At 33.5% G+C, this 18,910-nt stretch overlaps 3 protein-coding genes across 3 annotated transcripts; 1 reads left to right on the top strand and 2 right to left on the bottom strand.

The window, feature by feature from the left end:
* The first annotated feature begins 3,528 nt into the window (after window positions 1-3,528).
* On the top strand, window positions 3,529-5,528 carry LOC131656417 (protein OCTOPUS-like). Its single transcript, XM_058926145.1, has one exon. It carries the CDS (start codon window positions 3,681-3,683, stop codon window positions 5,295-5,297), a length of 1,617 nt encoding a protein of 538 aa, XP_058782128.1. The 5' UTR covers window positions 3,529-3,680; the 3' UTR covers window positions 5,298-5,528.
* Window positions 5,529-7,412: 1,884 nt separating this feature from the next.
* LOC131656416 (uncharacterized) lies at window positions 7,413-8,431 on the bottom strand. The gene is made up of 2 exons (XM_058926144.1): window positions 8,244-8,431; window positions 7,413-8,123 (listed from the first exon to the last, which is right to left on the bottom strand). The coding sequence occupies exons 1-2, from the start codon at window positions 8,275-8,277 to the stop codon at window positions 7,693-7,695; spliced, it is 465 nt and encodes a 154-aa protein (XP_058782127.1). The 5' UTR covers window positions 8,278-8,431; the 3' UTR covers window positions 7,413-7,692.
* Window positions 8,432-13,581: 5,150 nt separating this feature from the next.
* LOC131656415 (protein NRT1/ PTR FAMILY 8.1-like) lies at window positions 13,582-16,645 on the bottom strand. The gene is made up of 5 exons (XM_058926143.1): window positions 16,479-16,645; window positions 16,126-16,253; window positions 15,314-15,531; window positions 14,674-15,227; window positions 13,582-14,537 (listed from the first exon to the last, which is right to left on the bottom strand). The coding sequence occupies exons 2-5, from the start codon at window positions 16,229-16,231 to the stop codon at window positions 13,703-13,705; spliced, it is 1,713 nt and encodes a 570-aa protein (XP_058782126.1). The 5' UTR covers window positions 16,232-16,253; window positions 16,479-16,645; the 3' UTR covers window positions 13,582-13,702.
* Between the last annotated feature and the right edge of the window lie 2,265 nt (window positions 16,646-18,910).

Genomic DNA, 18,910 nt, shown 5'->3' with positions numbered 1-18,910 from the left:
AAACTTTTAGCTTATGCTTTCATATTTCCAACATATATTAGAATGTGTCAGACGACACCCCATAGCTCAAATTATGACACAACGAGAAGGTGTCAAATTATTGTTTATTTAGCAAATAAGTAACATAATTAAAATTAAAGCAAAAATAAACTAAACCTGAAGTATACATTAAAATAGTAAAAAAAAAACATAGGAAACTATAGAATTTCCGTGGCACAATAGTAAAAGAGTGTGCATCAAAATGCACTGATCAAATTCCCATACGCTTAAACTTTTGCATACCTCTTTCCCAAATAAGAAAACTTTGGTCCCCTAACCCAAACAGATGTAAAAACAATTTGGCTAATAGAAAACAAAGTCAGGATCAACTATACCCAATAAGTAATTAATTACATTCGGGAAAACATAGCAAATGGGACACAACTTCCATATGAAAACATGATCACAAAAATATTGGAAGAAACATGGTACAACTTCAAAGAAGAAAGGAAATTTAAGGAAGGATAGGAGTTTACATCCTATCCTAAATGCATTATGAATTAAAATATGGGAAGATCATTGAAAATACATCTTCAAAAAAGAAAGAAAAGGAAGGCCATAAGTCAAGAGACACCCATAGAACTAGATAGCTTAGATGACTCCCATCACATACTCACAACCATAGACCTTTTGAAAAATCATAAGGGGAAAGATAGATATACTCAATGACAAGATAGACTTCATAGGACACCACTTCATTCCCTACCAAAACAAATTACCACCTAAAGCGGTGAAATTGGTGAGACTAAAGTTATGGGAAAGACTTAGCTCATTTTTAAACAGAGTTGTCACCGCGCTTTATTGTTTCCAAAAAGGAATGGGAGAAAGAGCGAATAAAACCCACATAAGTTTTTAAAATCAAAACTAATAAACGTATCAGAGATCTGGCTACGGAAGGTTTGTTATACAAGGGGGAAGGTTTTAAGCACCCCTCATATCCATGGTACTCCATGGGAACCTCTTTGTTTTGTGTTATTGTTATTGTTTTTTTCCATACCCTTTTTGAAAATCCTATGTGAAAAACTTGTTTGAAATAGAGGGTAGGGATGGGAAGAGAAGTTTTTGAAAGTGAGCTCGATAAGATATCGCATCTTCGGCCTACATACCCCTTTAACAATAGGGAAGTCAGAGCTTTTGTAGTTCCTCTTAAAAAGGAAAATAAAAGGGGGCCAAAGTGGCCAAAATCTTTTTGGTTGTGAGTTTTAAAATACTCACAAGTTTTTTAAAAGAGGGTTAAGTTTTAAAATACTTAACAAGTTTAAAAAGGGATTAGGCTTTAAAGTACCTAATAAATTTAAAAGGTTAAGCTTTAAAATACTTCTTCTCTTAACACCAAGGTTTAAAAACAAAAGACCTAGCTTTAACAATACAAAGGTCAATGGACTAATTAAGAATAGTTTCACCGGGAATAATTCTATTCTTAGTACTAAGATTTGAAAATAAAAGGGTTTGGTCAAGCTTTAACAATACTAAACCATAAAACAAGTGAAAAGCTTTAAAATACTTAGCACAAAAATAAAAGAGATTGGAAAAGAGTTTGAGTACCTTTGACAATTTAGTCAATATCATTCCCATCCTTTTGGACAAAACAACAAACTTAAGCAATTAACAATGAACACCTCAAGTGTGTGTGTGTGTGTGATATCATGTGGCACAAGAACAAACAAGTGAGTATGATAATCAACAAATAAGAGAGATGGATGTATCTAAACCCTTGGATTCAAACTTATGTATGAATGATGAATGATTAGCATGATGCATAAACATAGGGTTAGATAAACAATATATTAGAGAAATTAACAAGATAATGGTTAAAATAACAATTAAGTACAAAACAAGAATTAAATCAACAAGTATGTACAAGATAAGAAACTTAATTAATCATGGATAAACAAAGATCAACATGTTTTTTGGATTAGGGTTTTAAACCTAGGGTTTTTTGAATTAGGGTTTCAAATTAGGGTATTCACATAAACTCCTAAACCTAATTGATTTTAATTGTTAAATACCAATTTCTGTAAGAGAAATGGTCTAAGGGTGCATAAAGAAGTCAAAGACATTCTATTCTAGCCCTAAACAAATATTCACAAACATTCATAAAGTTATATGAAAGAAATAATCAAAACAAAGCAATTTTTAATTGATTTTTAAACATAAAAGACATGTTTTTGGATTAATTTTTAAATAAAGAAATAATAAATATTTTTGGGATTTTTTAACATGGTATTAAAATACACAAAGTAAATAAAACACACAAAAAATAAGGGGTCAAAAATATTAAATCTACTATTTTTAATGATTTTTTGGAGTTTAATAGAAAACTAAAAAAAAACAAGTTATTAAAAAAGAAGGTTTTGTCTTTGGAAGGATTTGAACCCAGGCCCTTTCACTCAGCACTCAAAACAACAACCAACAAGCCAGCGCGTGTGTAGTGATAACATGGTGCATTCAGTTCAAAATATATGAAGTTTGGTTGTAAAAAGAGAAAAATGCAAAACAAATCAAAAAGTCTGGGGCGAGGGGGATTCGAACCCCAGACTTAAGGCACGCACAACACACAAACACACTTAACCAACTGAGCTGAACGATTTAGTCGTTCATGACACAACTCCATATCAATATATTTTAAAACAAGTTCTAAATGAAGTTTTTTTGAACTTCATCTTCTTCAACTCAGCAACGAAGAACAACAATAACACATCGATGGCGCCAAATTCAAACATCACCAATACTCAACCAATTTTGACAAATTAAAACCCTAACATGATTAGAAACGCTACTGACTTGGGTGGTAATCAGTTGCACAAAAGTGGTAACCAATTACAAGAAGCTTGTTTTTGATGTGGTAACCAGTTGCAACTCAAACGTAATCGATTACGACCACTTGAATTATATTTTTTCTCAACATCCTCATCGTTTATTTTTATAATATCCCTTTATTAAGAATTTATAGAACTGGATGTGCTCAATCAACGACTATAATATCAATTTCTCTTCATTTTAGATCTTTTGAAAACTTACAATAATAGTTGGAACTTGGAACCCTCAATGTAGAATTGTTTTCATTGCAGCCATTGTTAACATTTATTAATGTCATCTAGGTTTGTAGAAATAACCAAAGATTCAATAATACATGTCCTAATTGAAGCTTTATATAAACTATGGCTATAGTCATTTCTTTAACTAGTAATTTCACTTCTATTTCCATAAACTTGATTTTTTTTATTTTAGAATTTGTTAGTTTCTTATGAAGATTTTGACTTAGCATTTCTCTTTTGCACTATATTTTTTATTTTTAATGTGTAATTTATTAACAAAAAGGACATTTTACAAAATGTTACATGAATTATTGATTTAATTAAAAAAAAACCTCAAGAAGCATGCAATAAAATAGTAGGTCCTATTGGGAAAAGAGTCCAAATAAATGATTTTGATAATGGGTCACATTATTATTGATATATGAGATGTATGGTCCTAAATCCTAATAATATGAGGAGTATAAGATTGGGAAAGAAAGAAAAAAAGAGCCACTTATACCCTTAACACTGAACACTAATTATGTTATGTCCCTTCATTCACTGAGCTTTCACTTCCACTCTAACTAACATGCTCTCACCCACTGTTACACTTTCCTCCCACCCATGACTTCCAAAACGCGTCGTTTAACCACCTGTCACCGCCACCCTTCCAAACCCATCACCGGTTTCTGCGCTTACTGCCTCACCGAACGTCTCTCCGGCATCGAGTCCTCTTCCACCGACCCCGAACTCCGCCGCACCAAATCTTGCTCCGGCAGCGGTCGAACCTCCGTTGCGGTTGAACCCCGCCGTAGGTCCTGCGAGATCCTCGCTGCACCGGAGCTGAAACATGGCACGCTGTCGGACCTTTTCAACATCGACGATGAGAGGAAGAAGAAGAAGCAGACTTTGAATCGGAATGTTGAAATCGGTGTTAATGAGATTGGTGATTTCGACGGCGGTGAGACTCTTAGGGTTTTGGTAGAGAATGACGAAGAGACGAAGACGATGAAGGAGTTTATAGATCTTGAAATTCGTAGCGGGAAGAATGGAGGAAGAGATTCGAGAGGGAGTTTCTGGGATGCGGCTTCAGTTTTCAGCAAGAGGTTGAGGAAATGGAAGCGGAAGCAGAAGTTGAAGAGAAGCGGTGGTGGTGGTGCTTGCGACGGCTCTGTCATCGGCAATGGTGTTGGTTTGACGAGCATGGAGGTTGGGAAGGATAGGGTAAGGAATTTTAGAGAGACGCAATCGGAGGTTGGAGAGTATGGTTTATCGTTGGGAAGAAGATCGTGTGATACTGATCCTAGGTTATCTGTGGATGATTCACGGTTTTCGTTCGATGCGCCTCGGGCTTCTTGGGATGGTTATTTGATTGGGAAGACGTGTCCGAGGTTTTCTCCCATGGTTGCTATTAATGGTGATAGGGTTTTGGTTGAGGAAGAAGAGGAAGGAGAAGAAGAAGAAGAGGTGGTGAATTTGGAAAGTGGTGGTGTTGGTGGAGGGCATTATCCTGGTGGTTCGGATGAGACAAAGCATTATTATTCGGATCGGAGAAGGAGAAGTTTTGATAGGTCAAATTCTCGTAGGAAATCGATCGTGATTGGAGATGTTGATGAGTTGAGAGTGATATCTAATGCGAAGGTTTCACCGGCCACAACCGAGTTGTTCTACGGTGCAAAGGTCTTGATCACTGAAGAAGATTTGAAGGGTGCTAAACTGAATCCTAAGAACAATGTTAGTGTTCATTCTGATTGTACAACAGGGTCTTCTTCTAAGGAAGCTTGCGATGTTGAACTCGGAGGTGATCAAAAGGGGTCGAACAAGTTTCACAAATGGGGCAAGTTGTGGAATAAATTGGGATTAGTACAGAGAAGAAAGGAAGATAAGTTGGGAGAAGAAGAATGTGCGTCTGGCAATGTTGTTAATAAGCCGGTTGTCGAGTCTTGGCAGAAGCTTAGGAGGGTTGTTAATGGACAAGGGAGCGAATCGGTTAGTGAGAAGCTTATTCGTAGCTATAGCGTTAGTTGTAGAAACCATAGTAGAATGTCTGGTTTAGTAAATGGCCTTGGAGGTCCTGAAACCAAAGGCAATGTTTTGAATGGAAGACAAGAGCTTACGCTTCAAAGGAATCGGAGTGTTAGGTATTCGTCGAGTAATGTCGATACTGGCCTGTTAAGATTCTATTTGACACCGTTGAAGAGCTATAGGCGAAGCAGGTCTGGAAAAAGTAGCAGGATTTGAATCCATCAGCAAGAAATTTCTTGTAAAGCTGTAACTTTTGGTTGGAAAAATTATATAGTATAGTATTGTTGTTTCGCTCCATTAGATAAAGATCATCAAGTAGTTAAATTTTGGTTGCAATTGTTCACACTATATGTTTGTAGCAGAATAGAACATTGATACCACAATATTATTGGCATAATAAATTTCTGATTGCAACAATGCTAAGAGTAACATGGTCTATATTCTATAACACGGTCTATATTCTACGACTATAACACTAGATTTTACTAGTTCTAATGCAAAATATGCAGGTTAGGTTTTCAAAAGTTGTTCAGATTTCATCAAATAATGACTAAAATTTTGTTTATATTTGTTGAATCTGGTTCATTTTACTTATTCTGACAAAGTTAAAAGAGTGAATATTTGGATTTAGTCATGTACTAGTACTCTTTATATCTCTGTTGGTAGTAAGATCTTATTATAGCAAGTTTTTCTGATCAGGTTCAAGAAACATTATCATCAGCTTCAGATCTTGACCAGTATGATGTCAGGTTTCTAGCAGTTAACGTTGTACAGTTGAAACTTGACTGAGTACTCATAAAGTGGCTGCGGTTTCACTTTTGTCTAGTCCTTCTACCATGTTGTGTCTCTATGTATAAGAACATCCGTTGACTTTAATTTGAAATTTTTCTTTTGGTTAAACATTATAATTGCGCAAATCCGTTGTCCAGTGAACCATGAAAAGAAAGTGAATTGGATTCCACAGCAGTGATCTTTTTCTGGAGGATTCTTGTTTCCTTTCATGTCTTTCTTTACAGGGACATGTTATAAAATGCTTGATCCTTTAAACGGTGGACCACTTGATTGCTAAACAATATCTTTTGAAAGTTTATTTAAGTTGAAACGAAACTCATGAAGTAAATTAAATTACCTCAGAGCTACTTGATTGTAACACAATTTTTAAAAAGTTGAACAGAATATCAAATCAGCAAGATATTTGAGATACGGTTCATATGTGTATTAAATTACTTGAATTGAGATAAAACTGCAACTGAACCTTGCAAATAATCAAACTGTAGCTGTATTGATTCATAGGTCAACCAGTTTAACCGGTTGGTTAAATTCCATTATTAAACGTTGCGTTACCATTGTGAATGCTAGCATTCAAATACTTGATGCAGAGTGAATGCTAGCAGTTCCCTATTTCTAGTGAACGTGGTTCTGTATGTTTTTATGGTAATTAAAAGGACCTCTATTTTCTTAATATTTAGAATTTCTTTTTTTTTTTACTAGAAATCGGGTCTCTATGCGCAATTTCATAAACTAGTTTCTCGAATCAGAGATGACTTTAAAACTCTGTCAAGATAATTTAACACTGCTGCGTGTTCAGAGCTGAGTTCGAACCCAAGATGACTATGAGTGGTAAAACGACCTCAATCCACCGGGCATGCCCGTTTTGCCTGCATTTTTTTACGGGACAGACCAAAGTTTTAGGTCCACACCCTCTAATGTGTACCTTCCACCCCGTTTTTGCGGGCGCGAATATTGACAAAAAGTTTTGCATTTTTAGGTTTAAATTGTGCAGTGCTCACGAGCTCATCGCACCCTCATTTTTTTGCGGGGTATGCCAGAGTATTAGATTCACACTGAACTATGTCCACCTTGTTCGGCCCCGTCCTATTTTATTGCGATCTTTTGCAGAACGGACCTAAACGAAACATGTATGCCTGTTTGCCATCTCTTCCAGAACCTTTGGTTAAGCTTGAAGAATTTTTTAATCATATCATCCAAATACTCGAGTAAAAAAGGTGCAACACAAGAAGATACCAGAAGGTCACTAATTCTAGTACCACTCTTGCTCAAACATGCTTGACGGCATAGTTAGCGAGCAAGGAAATAGGTGTGTGAATGCAGCTTTTGCGTAGCTCATCCCTTGCTTGTTGCTTTACTAAATAGAAGGAATTTTGTGCATTAGGTGCGATCACACCTTAATATTTAACATTTGTTACAACTAAGCTTGCATGAACAACTATAAGTTGATGCTAATAAGAATTTAAGATTAACGGGGACTTTTGTTTTTTTGAGACAAATGGCAATAAATCTCGGATCTATAGACAGAGCATCAATTATAGACACATTTGTTCCACTCTCATTGCTAGACTTATGTAAAAATGAAAATAAGAAAGCTATAAAAAGCTTAATATCCAGCAATTGAAATTACTTACACAAACACATGAGCATTCACACCAACAAAAAATAGCAGAGTGAGGAGTTAATAATCATTCAGTATTAATCAACATTCTTATCAGTTCATTATTTCTCATGTAGCAATCATAGGTTTCCTAAACTATACAACCATAACCACCAAATCAGTTCATGAACCAAAGAAGTAAAACTGAAATTCACTACGCAGTCACTCCACATCGATGCCCTTCTCTCGAAGCTCCGCAACAACCTCATTCTTCATCTTCAACCACATCCTCTGAGCATCCTCATCAACCTTCTTTCTTTGCATCTCCTCGCATCCGCATGCATCCTTATCACTTTCAACCAACCCTTTTAGTTTGGCTCCAATCATCTTTCCTTTTGCTACGAACTCCTTCACTGATTCTACATCACTAGGGTACAAATTTGCTTGCTCAAGCTTCTCCTTTAGCTGTGGTGACTTCTTCCTCCACCACTCCATTGGCGAAGAACCATCGTTGTAAATCCATAAAGCACCAAGTATGGTGTAGGTGCAAAGTAAGGCCTTCCCAATTTGTTTATAGAAGTAGTAGTCTTCGCTTTCTACCCCGATTTTATTCATGTATCTTTTTGCATGAATTGAACTCAACATATGAAAACCTGCATTGGAAAATAAGAACATAAATACAATAGAGTAGAGAAAAATTTAAGGATAGGTTTTTGTGGGAAACATTTTATCGAACAGTTGGTGAGCAAGTTTGAATGCACATAGAAAGTTACCTGTTTTGGTGTCCTTAAAACGCTTGGGAAACATTTTGAAAGCGCGAATTTGACGAGAGTGTTAGTTTATGAAGGAAGAGATTATTTTATTTATGATAAGCTTCAAAATCAAAAGGGAGAATAAGCGATTGTTTTTGCATAAGTTGCCGAAAACTTGGATATAGGCAAACAATCATAAGGGATAATAAGCGATTATTCGGCTTATGTGCATTATGTGAACCTAGAAATTTAAATTACCAATAGTCAAATTATGAAATCGACCTATTTAAAAAAATATAAATATATTTGTTATTATTATAGTATTTTAGTATTTTAAATTAACATAGAAAATAAAGTTTAATTATGTTGAAGAACTTTTTTAAATAAGTTGAAAGAAAATTTATGAACAATATCATAACTTGTTTTCATAAATTCTCTCAAATAAATGGTATAATAAAACTTATCTTGATAGGTAAATTTGAATAAATGAATACAAATAAGTATTTAGTCTCGTTGAACTTTTAATTTATTATTCTATTTAAACATTAGTTGAATCCTTCGTTTACAAATGTTCAAATAAAATAGACTTTTATGTATGTTAATAGGTCAATCAGTATTTTGAAAAAGTTAGACTCAAGTATAAAAATAAGTCTATGATAGGCCACAGACTTAAACTTTAAAATTTTTAACGGATCAGGCTCAGATTTGACAAAGTTTAATTCGACCCAATTTATTCTCACCCCTCTGATTCTAAAAATATATGTTTCGATCCACGACGTTCTATTTATCTATCTTTTAGAAGTTAAATTCTAATTACTAAACTATTAGAAAAAAATAATATATAAATAATTAAATAAATAAAATCCAGACACGTGATTATTAAGGACGAGTTTGATTATTTTTTTAAAGAAACTAAATATTTATTGAAACTTGTCCAAAAGAGTCGTTACAAACTTTAAAGATATAAATTCGAAGTCATGATATTTCATTTATCTACTTTTAATCGGTGAAATTCTAATAATGAAACTACTTAAAAAAATAAATTATAAATAACAAAATAAATAAAATCAAGACACATAATTATAAAGTATGAGTTTGATTCAATGGTAGTGAAAGTTAATTTTGCTTATAAAAAATTGAATATATATATATATATATATATATATATATATATATATATATATATATATATATATATATATATATATATATATATATATATATATATATATATATATAAAAGAATCTTCTTTTAAACTATAATAGCCAATTTTAAGAAAGACAATAAAAAAAATATTATACATTGAATTAAGGAGAACTACTCTACCCATATATATATATATATAAATATATATATATATATATATATATATATATATATATATATATATATATATATATATATATATATATATATATATATATATATGGGTAGAGTAGTTCTCCTTAATTCAATGTATAATATTTTTTTTATTTTTTTATTGTCTTTCTTAAAAATGGCTATTATAATTTAAAAGAAGATTCTTAATTTATAAAGCAGGTTTCTTTGGAGCCAGGGGTGTTGAATGTGTCTAACATTATTTGGGTGAAGTGGGAAAATGTGTAAGCCTAAAATTAAGGGGTACGAGTGAGGGATCTTCGACTTGTTAATTATGTCATGCTGACGAAGTGAAGATAAAGGTTGCTTGTAGAAAATTAAGAGCTATATAGAGATATTCTGATAGCTAGATATGAAGATAATTCTATCTCCTCTCATAATGGAGGTATGGATAAGGGTATCCGTTCTTCATGTCTTGGTGGAAAGATATATCTCTCATTGGGACTAAAAAGAAGTGTAGCATAGATTGGTTTTCTAAACACATTGCTAGGAAAGTGGAGTCAGGTTTTCATACTTCCTTTTGGGAGGATCCTTCGTTAGGGAGCATCCCCTTAAAGTCTAAGTTTTCTGATTTGTTCTCCAATTCTCTTCATCCAAAAGGGATGAGGGCAAGATAGGAAATGTTATCAACGGGATCTTGGCCTAAGACCTTAGATGGAGGAGACTATTCTACCTTAGAGAGGTGCATATTCTTGATGAGTTTCATGCCTTGATTAGAGATGTTATCCTTACCCTAGATAGAGATAAGTGGATTTCGAAGCATTATAGAGATGATACTTTTTCAGTGGCCTCCGCTTACTTTTTCTAGAGAGAGAAAGCTTGACTTCTTTTATGGCCCTGCTTTAACTTCACAGTCATTCCATTTCCTTTATTTGGAGTAGTTGGACTACGTCTAAGATCTTGGATTTCTCCTGGAAGTTATTGTAGGATATATTCCTTTTTAGGGCAAACATGTTTAAAAGACAGGTGTTATTTGACACTAGTATGCTTTCTTGTCCCTTCTCCGAGGATTTGATTGAGACTGCTTCTCATCAATTACAATCACTTAGATTGCAATCAACTCAACAAAACAGTTTAAAGTATTAGAAAAAGAAATTATCTTTATGTATCAATTGCACAATCAATGATTTCACAATTTGCAAGTAAACATGAGAGAGAGAGAGAGAGAGAGAGAGAGAGAGAAATACAAGGATTTGTTTAGGCAATTCCCCAATTAGCCTTGCTATGAGTACGTCTTCCCCCAATTCTAAAGGAGTTGAGATAATGACAAATAATCTTTGCAAATGTAGTTTACAAGAGGAAAAGTAGAAATCCAACCCCCCAAACCCTATGGTTGATGTTGATTCTATCTTTTTCTCTTCCCTTGATCTTAAACTCGATCAAATAACACGATACTTCCAATTTGATCCTCCGGTTACTATTACTCCTTTGACAGAACCTCTATTCTTCAAAGCCTTCACTCGGTTGAATCCAAATTGTGAATGTATCGTGACCCATGACTACCAAAGTGATCGTCCGATTATTGTTACTCCTTTGACATAAACGTCTTTCTTCAAAGCTTTCACTCGGCTGAATCCAAATTTCGCAATCTTGTGAAAAACTCCCAAATCAATCATTGATCTTGGGAGAAAACCCCAAATGGATTTATCTTGAAACCCCCAAAGAATTCTCAACCCAATTTTGATTACAACAATCCTAGATTGGACCTTATCAACCTAAATTTAGATGACGCCCAACAAAAATTATTATGTGTAATTGTTGTATTTATGCATAGAGAGGTTGAAGATGATGAGCAATGCTTTTTATATTTCTAGTTTCGATTGTTTATAAATGATCATGAATGACTATATAATGAAACAGAAAAACCAGAATTGCAAAATTATAAATTTGGACATTTTTGAACAGAGGGAGTCGACACATACGATGAGGGAGTCGACTTCCAAAAGGCAGAAACATTTTAATTGAAAAACGCAATAGAAGGAGTTGATCCACAACTCGAGAAAGTTGACTCATTCGTGACGTGTCTCGACTCATTATGGATAGAGACTTTGTTTCAAAAATACTTTCAGTGGGAGTCGACCCACAACTCGAGGGAGTCGACTCCTTAGTATTGTGCGTCGACTCAAATGCCCTATGTATCGACCCATTTTTGGCAGAAACAATTATTTTCAATATGCTTCAGAGGGAGTCGACTCCTAACACGGTTGAGTATACTCCAAACATAATTTTTCATTCATGAAAATGCATCTTTTTGACATTTTTTACTTGTCCAAATGCTTTTGACTTGTTCTATAAGTGTCCTAAGATGAAAGTGCAACCTAGACATAGAGAGATAAAATTCAATGTACAAATACTACTTATTACATAGTTTTGATATCATTCAAAACATCTAAGAGATGATATTGCACTCACATGGTCTTGGAGCCATCTATGGTAATATGGATGGAACAATTATCCACAAAATCTCTCAGAACATGAAAAGATGGAAACAGCGCAAGGTCGGTGGAAGCGGTTTCTATGTTAAAAGCAGTTGAGAGCACGATTGAGATGGGTTACCAACATGTGCATTTCACAGCGAATAATAATACGATCATTAACACGATGAAGAATCAGGATTATCGTAGAATTGATTGGGGGATGGTGTGCAACCAGATTACGAAGAAAGTGAAAGGTTTCAAGAATGTTATGTTTAGCCACATAGGGAGAAGTGAGAACACGAAGAAGGCACATAACCTTGCGAGAGACTCCGCTCTCTCAACTACTAGGACTTGTACCGATAATTAATCTTCGTGTCATGGTTTGAACCAACACCATTGTAACATCAAACCATAGTTTAATAAATTTAATTTTGTTTCAAAAATAGAATTACCAAGCATATTTCTTTTATGGGTTAAATAAGTTTTTGATCCCTATAAATATCTCAATTTTGGTTTTTAGTCCTTATAAAAAAAAGTCGACTTTTAGTCCCTATAAAATTAGTTTTGCACTCACTTTTAGTCCCTCTACAGGGACTAAAAGTGAGTGCAAAACTAATTTTATAGGGACTAAAAATCGACATTTTTTTATAGGGACTAAAAGTAATTTTTGGTAATTTTATAGGGACTTGAAGCATATTTAGCCCTTCTTTTATTTTACCTTCAAAACTGTTTTTCAAATTTGATTTACAAAATAGTTTTAAAAACTAAAACTCATTCAAACAAATCCAAATAATTAGTCTTATAATATTATAAAAAGGACAAAAAAAAAAACAAATTCAAGTAATTAATCTTATAATATTATAAAAAGGACAAAAGAATACCATTTAATCTTATAAAAAGGACAAAAGAATACCAACAAATCTTGTCTAAATTTGCAAATAAATACCCAGTCTTATAAATAGGACAAAAGAATACCCACAAGTCTTAGCTAAACTTGCAAACGCTAGTATTGATAAGTTAGTATTGATAAGTTAGATACAATCGTCCGAGATTATATAGCAAGTTTCATAACTTTATGTTATTTCAGCTAAATTCCAAAAAAATAAATAAATAACAAAACAACAACAAAGAACTCAACTTAGTATATGCTGATCTGACACACCTTACTAAATCCTTTGAGTGGAGTTTGGAATCCAATGCCTTGAAATTGGCATTTTCTCTTAAACAATTTTACTTCCCTTCCAACAAGATTCATAAACCCTAACTCTCTTCTCCTAAAACCAATTTGAATCCATTCAGTATATGTGCTACAAATGTTGATGAATGCCTAGAGTTTAAAACATTAACTAAAGGATTAGGAAATCTAGTAAGCCTTTGATAACTCTTTAAAGCTACAAAACTACTTGTCCCGTTAAGTCAACTCAATTGATAGCTATGTAAAAAATCAAATGCAGAGGTGCTGATTTAAACCCGCAATATTTCACTTATTCATCTTTAAAAGGTAAATTTCAACCACTAGACTATATGACCCAAAAAAATCAAGCTACAAAACAATTGGAATGGATTTTCAAAGCTAAATCTGATATTGTGATTAATTTGTATAAGATATTGCAATGAATACAAGACTTATAAAGGAATCTTCCTTTGTACTAATGAAACTTCCATTATAAAACTCAGCACATTTTTCAGCGAAGAGTTCCCACTGTTTTCTTATAAGTATACAACCTAGCCACCCAAAGATACACTATCAAATTGAGCACACTTAGCACTGCCAATAACCAAAAGAAATAATCAATGTGACCATAATTCAAATTATCCGGTATCCATCCAACTTTTCCATTCTTCGTACTGATATTCGTCACAATCGTCACAAGCAGAGAACTCAAGTACTGTCCAAGCGCAACTGTTAGTAGCGAAAGAGCAGAACACAAACTCCTCATAGCATCGGGAGCTTGTTCGTAGAAAAACTCCAATTGACCGATGAACATGAACACTTCCGCACAACCTATGAGGAAATACTGAGGAACCTGCCAAAAGATTGTCATTGGTATCTCCTCGAGGTCATAGTAATTGTGTCTTCTTACAGTCTTAAGTCGTATGACCTCCAGAATCGCTGCGGCTACCATTGAAAATATGGATATGAAGAGTCCGACTCCCATTCGTTGGAGCTGAGTTAGGCCGTTTTTGTGGCCGGTGAACTTTCTTGTGAGTGGTACGATGATTCGGTCGTAGACCGGGACCCAGAATATGACGCTGACGGTGTCGAAGATAGAGAGTGAAGCTGGTGGGATTTTGAAGCTAGAGTTGCCAACATGAGTGTTCATGGTAGCTCCTTGTAAGACAAATAATGTGCTCATTTGACCATACACAGTTGCGAATATGATGCCGGTGGCCCATACAGGAAGCAATCTTAAAATGGATTTAAACTCTTCCACTTGCGTTACCGTGCAAAGTCTCCACGGGTTTATCGAGTCCTTTAGATTATCCGATTGTTCTAGCACCGCTGCTTTGTCGAAGAATCTGTTACAGACAATAAGAAGACGAAAAATATTAAACAAGATAATAACATATTGTTCTTTTTTACGATTTCAAACACGGGCTAATGTTGAATTTGTCGTCTCGGATTATTTTTTATTTTTTTTGTATTTGCTTTTACCTCAACTCGTTTGTATGGTCGAGTTTGCGGCTTCCTTTGATAGCAGATTCTGTGTCAGCAATCTCATATAAAAGAGACTTATCAGAAGGTGCTTCAACATGGCATTTTCTTATGGATGCAACTACCACCTGAACGATACGAGTGAGCGCGCTTCCTCCAGGCTTCTGATTCCTATACAATTTCGTTCCAGAAAAGAAACTCACCACGGCAATTGCCATAGCAACGGCTGGAATGCCAAATCCCCATCCCCAACCAACGTTATCTTGAATCCAAACCAATAAAGAAGACGCAATGAGAGCTCCAATGTTGATTGAGAAATAGAACCAATTGAAGAAAGAACTCTTGTGCTCCTTCTCCTTCTCGTCAGCATCGTCGAACTGATCAGCTCCGTAGGATGAAACACATGGCTTGATTCCACCAGTGCCAAGAGCTATAAGGTAAAGTGCGACGAAGCACACTATACTTTGTAGATCTGTAGCATGACAATTTTCTTTTCCGTGACATGTTGGTTTTATGCCAGAAACCGACGCAGATAATGTCAATAACGTCATTCCCTGATAAAAAAACACGAATAGTCGAATACCATTTAGATTATTGAAAAAGCTAATAATCAAGTATACAATGAAGTGATTATACTCACAATAACATAGATTATTGAAAAACTGGCAATAGTCCAGTATCTTCCAAGATAGGAATCAGCCACAAAAGCTCCAATTAATGGTGTGATGTAGCATGTTCCTCCCCAATTAGAGACATTCTTTGAAGCAGTGGCACTGTGTTGATGCAACCTCTCCTTGAAATATAGCACCAAATTTGTGCTCATCCCATAATAAGCTAATCTTTCACAACATTCATTTCCTGTATATAAATTCAAGCTTGAAATCATAAGCATAACATACTACATCATGGCCGATTTGAATAAACATCTTAATTAAACGCTTATCGAAAGAAATAAAGTCGAACTATTTTCATAAGTTTTCACACAATTATGAGAAATAAGCTGAAAACACTCGGTATATGTTCGGTTTCACATTTAAGACGCAAAATTAATTCTGGATGTGTCGAATTGATTATGACATGTTTGGTTTTGTTAGTAGAATTGATTATATTTTCTAGAATTGATTCTACTTGAAGCTACAATTTGTAGCTTTTGGGTCTAAACATGATATTTACACAGAAATTTATTGCTCAACTCATTTTTTCAGACATTTATTCAAACATACATCATTTTACCTTCAACTCACTTATAACCGGAATCAATTCACTTAAAATCAATTTTTTCACCGCAGAACCAAACATACATTCATCGGTCGTGCCATAAGCTATTCACATAGCTCTCTCAAACGGTATCAAAAGTGTTTATACAAATAAATAAGCTCAAATAAGTCAATCCAAACAAACCGTATATATACCAGATACTAAAGCTTGAGTATGTAGAAACAGCAGAATTACCTAAGATAAAGGGGCAGGCTTTCCAGGTTCCGGTTTTCTTTCTATTAGCCGGATTTCCAAGATAATCAACAGTCCCATCTTTTGAGTAAACATCATCTTCTTCCATTGCAACTCAAAACTTGTACACACTGGCCAACCAAGAAACAAATAAATTGAAAAAACCAAACAACAAAAGTTAAGAATAAGAATTCAGAATAGTATTCCTCTAATGTATTGACAATAAACACATGCAATAAATATCAAAATAGAACACAATTGAATGAAAAAGAAAATAACATCTTTTTGTTTGCAAACAACTATTGGAATCTAAGAAAGATCCAAGAATCAAAACATAAAAAAAGTGAATCTCTTACCTTAAAGTTGGTAACTCAAGGAAGGATCATTCAGCTACCAAGACAATAATGAAATGTGATGAAGTAAACTAAAGGTGGGTTTGGTTTATTTATAGAATGGTGGAGTTTGATGAGTTGGAAAAGAGGATGTGATAATCATAGTAAAACTGTTGACTTGTCGCACATGTTGTGATGTAAGATCAAAAATAAACTAATGGCTTTTGGATTTGGCCACTTCTATGGTCAAGTACACAACACATAGATGGAGAAAATTGGTGAGACTTGGACTTTAAATTCTACAATTTAGGAAATGTGCACTCTTGTTATACTCTTTTTTATTAAAAAAAATGTATTTTTTAGATTTATCGAATAACTAATATAATGTATAGATTTATATATTGTTCGGTTATATTAATTATTTAATTTATTTAATTTTTTTTTTTATAAATGGAACCGAAAATAATAATCTAAGTTATATTTATAAAAATTATTAAAATATTAATAAAAGTTTGTTACATTTATTTTAGAGTTCATGAGCTCAATAAAAATATATTTGAATTTTTTTAAGGTAGGCCGACTAATTTGAATAAATTAATTTTATTATCCACTAGAAAACAATCATTAAAAACAAAACAAAGTTTTATAGTCTGACTCAACATGCAATGCAGAAATATTAAAATTACTTTTTGTGTTAGATCAAAAATAAAGATAAATTTTAATAAGATGATATACATTCATCCAATTAAAATAATATTAAATAGATATTTTAAAATGATTATATTTAAAAATAAAATTTTTGATAAAAAATAAAATTTAAAATGTGTTTACAATTTGATAACGGAAGTGTGAGCTGTGTTTATATTAGTGGGAACACAGAGGTCATAAAATTCAAAGTAGAATTTCCATTCCCATTTATTTTGATTTTTCAAAGTATAAAAAAAGGGCTGTGACAAATAAAGCAGGAGTTTATACTTTTCTTGGACATGCTTTCACATAGAAATGGAAGGAATAAGTTTTTATTACTAGCTAGAGCTACCATAAATCTAATAGTTTCATGTTTAACCAAAGGAGCAAACATTTATCAATCGTTAGTTGGTCCAGTGGTGATTGACGCTAGACTAATTAGTAGGTCGAACCACGGTTCAATCCCCGCAACTGCGATCAAAAGTGGACTTGACCGACTTGATGCCAGAGCTGATTCCCCGAACCGGACTTTAGTCGCAATTTATTATTTAACTCACTTTTACATAAATATATACAAACATAATTTAATTTTGATAAACTCAATTTTATAAAAATTAATTTTATCAAATTCAATTATATTAAAATCAATTATATCCGCTTCAATCCAAACGCACCCTTACATCAATTATATCTGAGTGATCCACTTAACGTCAATTGTATTCTTGTTTTCTTTGGTAGCTCTACCAAATTTGCATGTCTCGTTATTTTCAATGGCTTTTAATTATTCTAATATGATCTTTTTCCACACTTCATTTTTCATGGCTACATCAGCTAGTAATGCAAAGTGGATGAGATCATCGTCGTCAATAACTTCACTATTAGGAAGTAAGTAACAATGTAAAACTATTAGGCAATTGTCTTAACCTTTGTGTTTTGATTTGTACTACATACTCTATATCAATGTTTATTGCCTCAACTTCTTCTCTAGGATCATCTGAATATTCACTTTGATTAGGTTGTATAGTAACTTGATTTTGTGTCTTACTACCTTTTTGTGTACTCTCCCAATTCCATGATCGTTGACACTTTATTAGTTATTGAATTGTATGGGATAATACCCTCTAGTATCATGCTTGCATTTTTTTATCTTCTAAATTGTGTCTTCTAACGTTAGGTATATGTTTGAGACACAATGACCCAAATATTCTTAGAAGATTCTCATTACAGTTCCTTCCATGCCAAGCTTTCCTTTAGCAAAAAATAAATAATTTTTTTTTTAACCTTTTAAATACCTCTAAGATTTTGAATCTTTTAATGAATGTCTTTTTGCTTCACACGGATCACTAATGACGGTGTCTTGAACGTTGATAGTCATTAAATAGAAAACAAAAATTGGTTTAAGGACATTGAAGAAACTTAATAAACACGCTTATATTTTTCCTCGACTGTGACTCAAAAGCGAGGTAAAAAAATACAATAAAATAGGTTTCATCCAAAACACCACATATCTCTCCGTTTTTGTTAAAAATCGAGCGGAAATAATTTTTTTAAAAATTACATTGTTTACACAAAATAATAAAATACATTGCTTGCAATAAATCTCGATTTTTGACAAATATGTTTCATCATTTCACTATTATTCTTGTACAACGACAAATCGTTATTCAGATTTTGTTGTATACCCAGAACAATTGATGAGGAGAACAACATACAACACAGAATATTAGAGATTTTTTCTATCTTGCAATTCATCCCAAAGAATGATGCAT

Source organism: Vicia villosa, linkage group LG3 (assembly GCF_029867415.1).
Source record: "Vicia villosa cultivar HV-30 ecotype Madison, WI linkage group LG3, Vvil1.0, whole genome shotgun sequence".
Lineage (NCBI taxonomy): Eukaryota > Viridiplantae > Streptophyta > Magnoliopsida > Fabales > Fabaceae > Vicia > Vicia villosa.
This window is presented reverse-complemented; position numbering and strand designations above follow the sequence as displayed.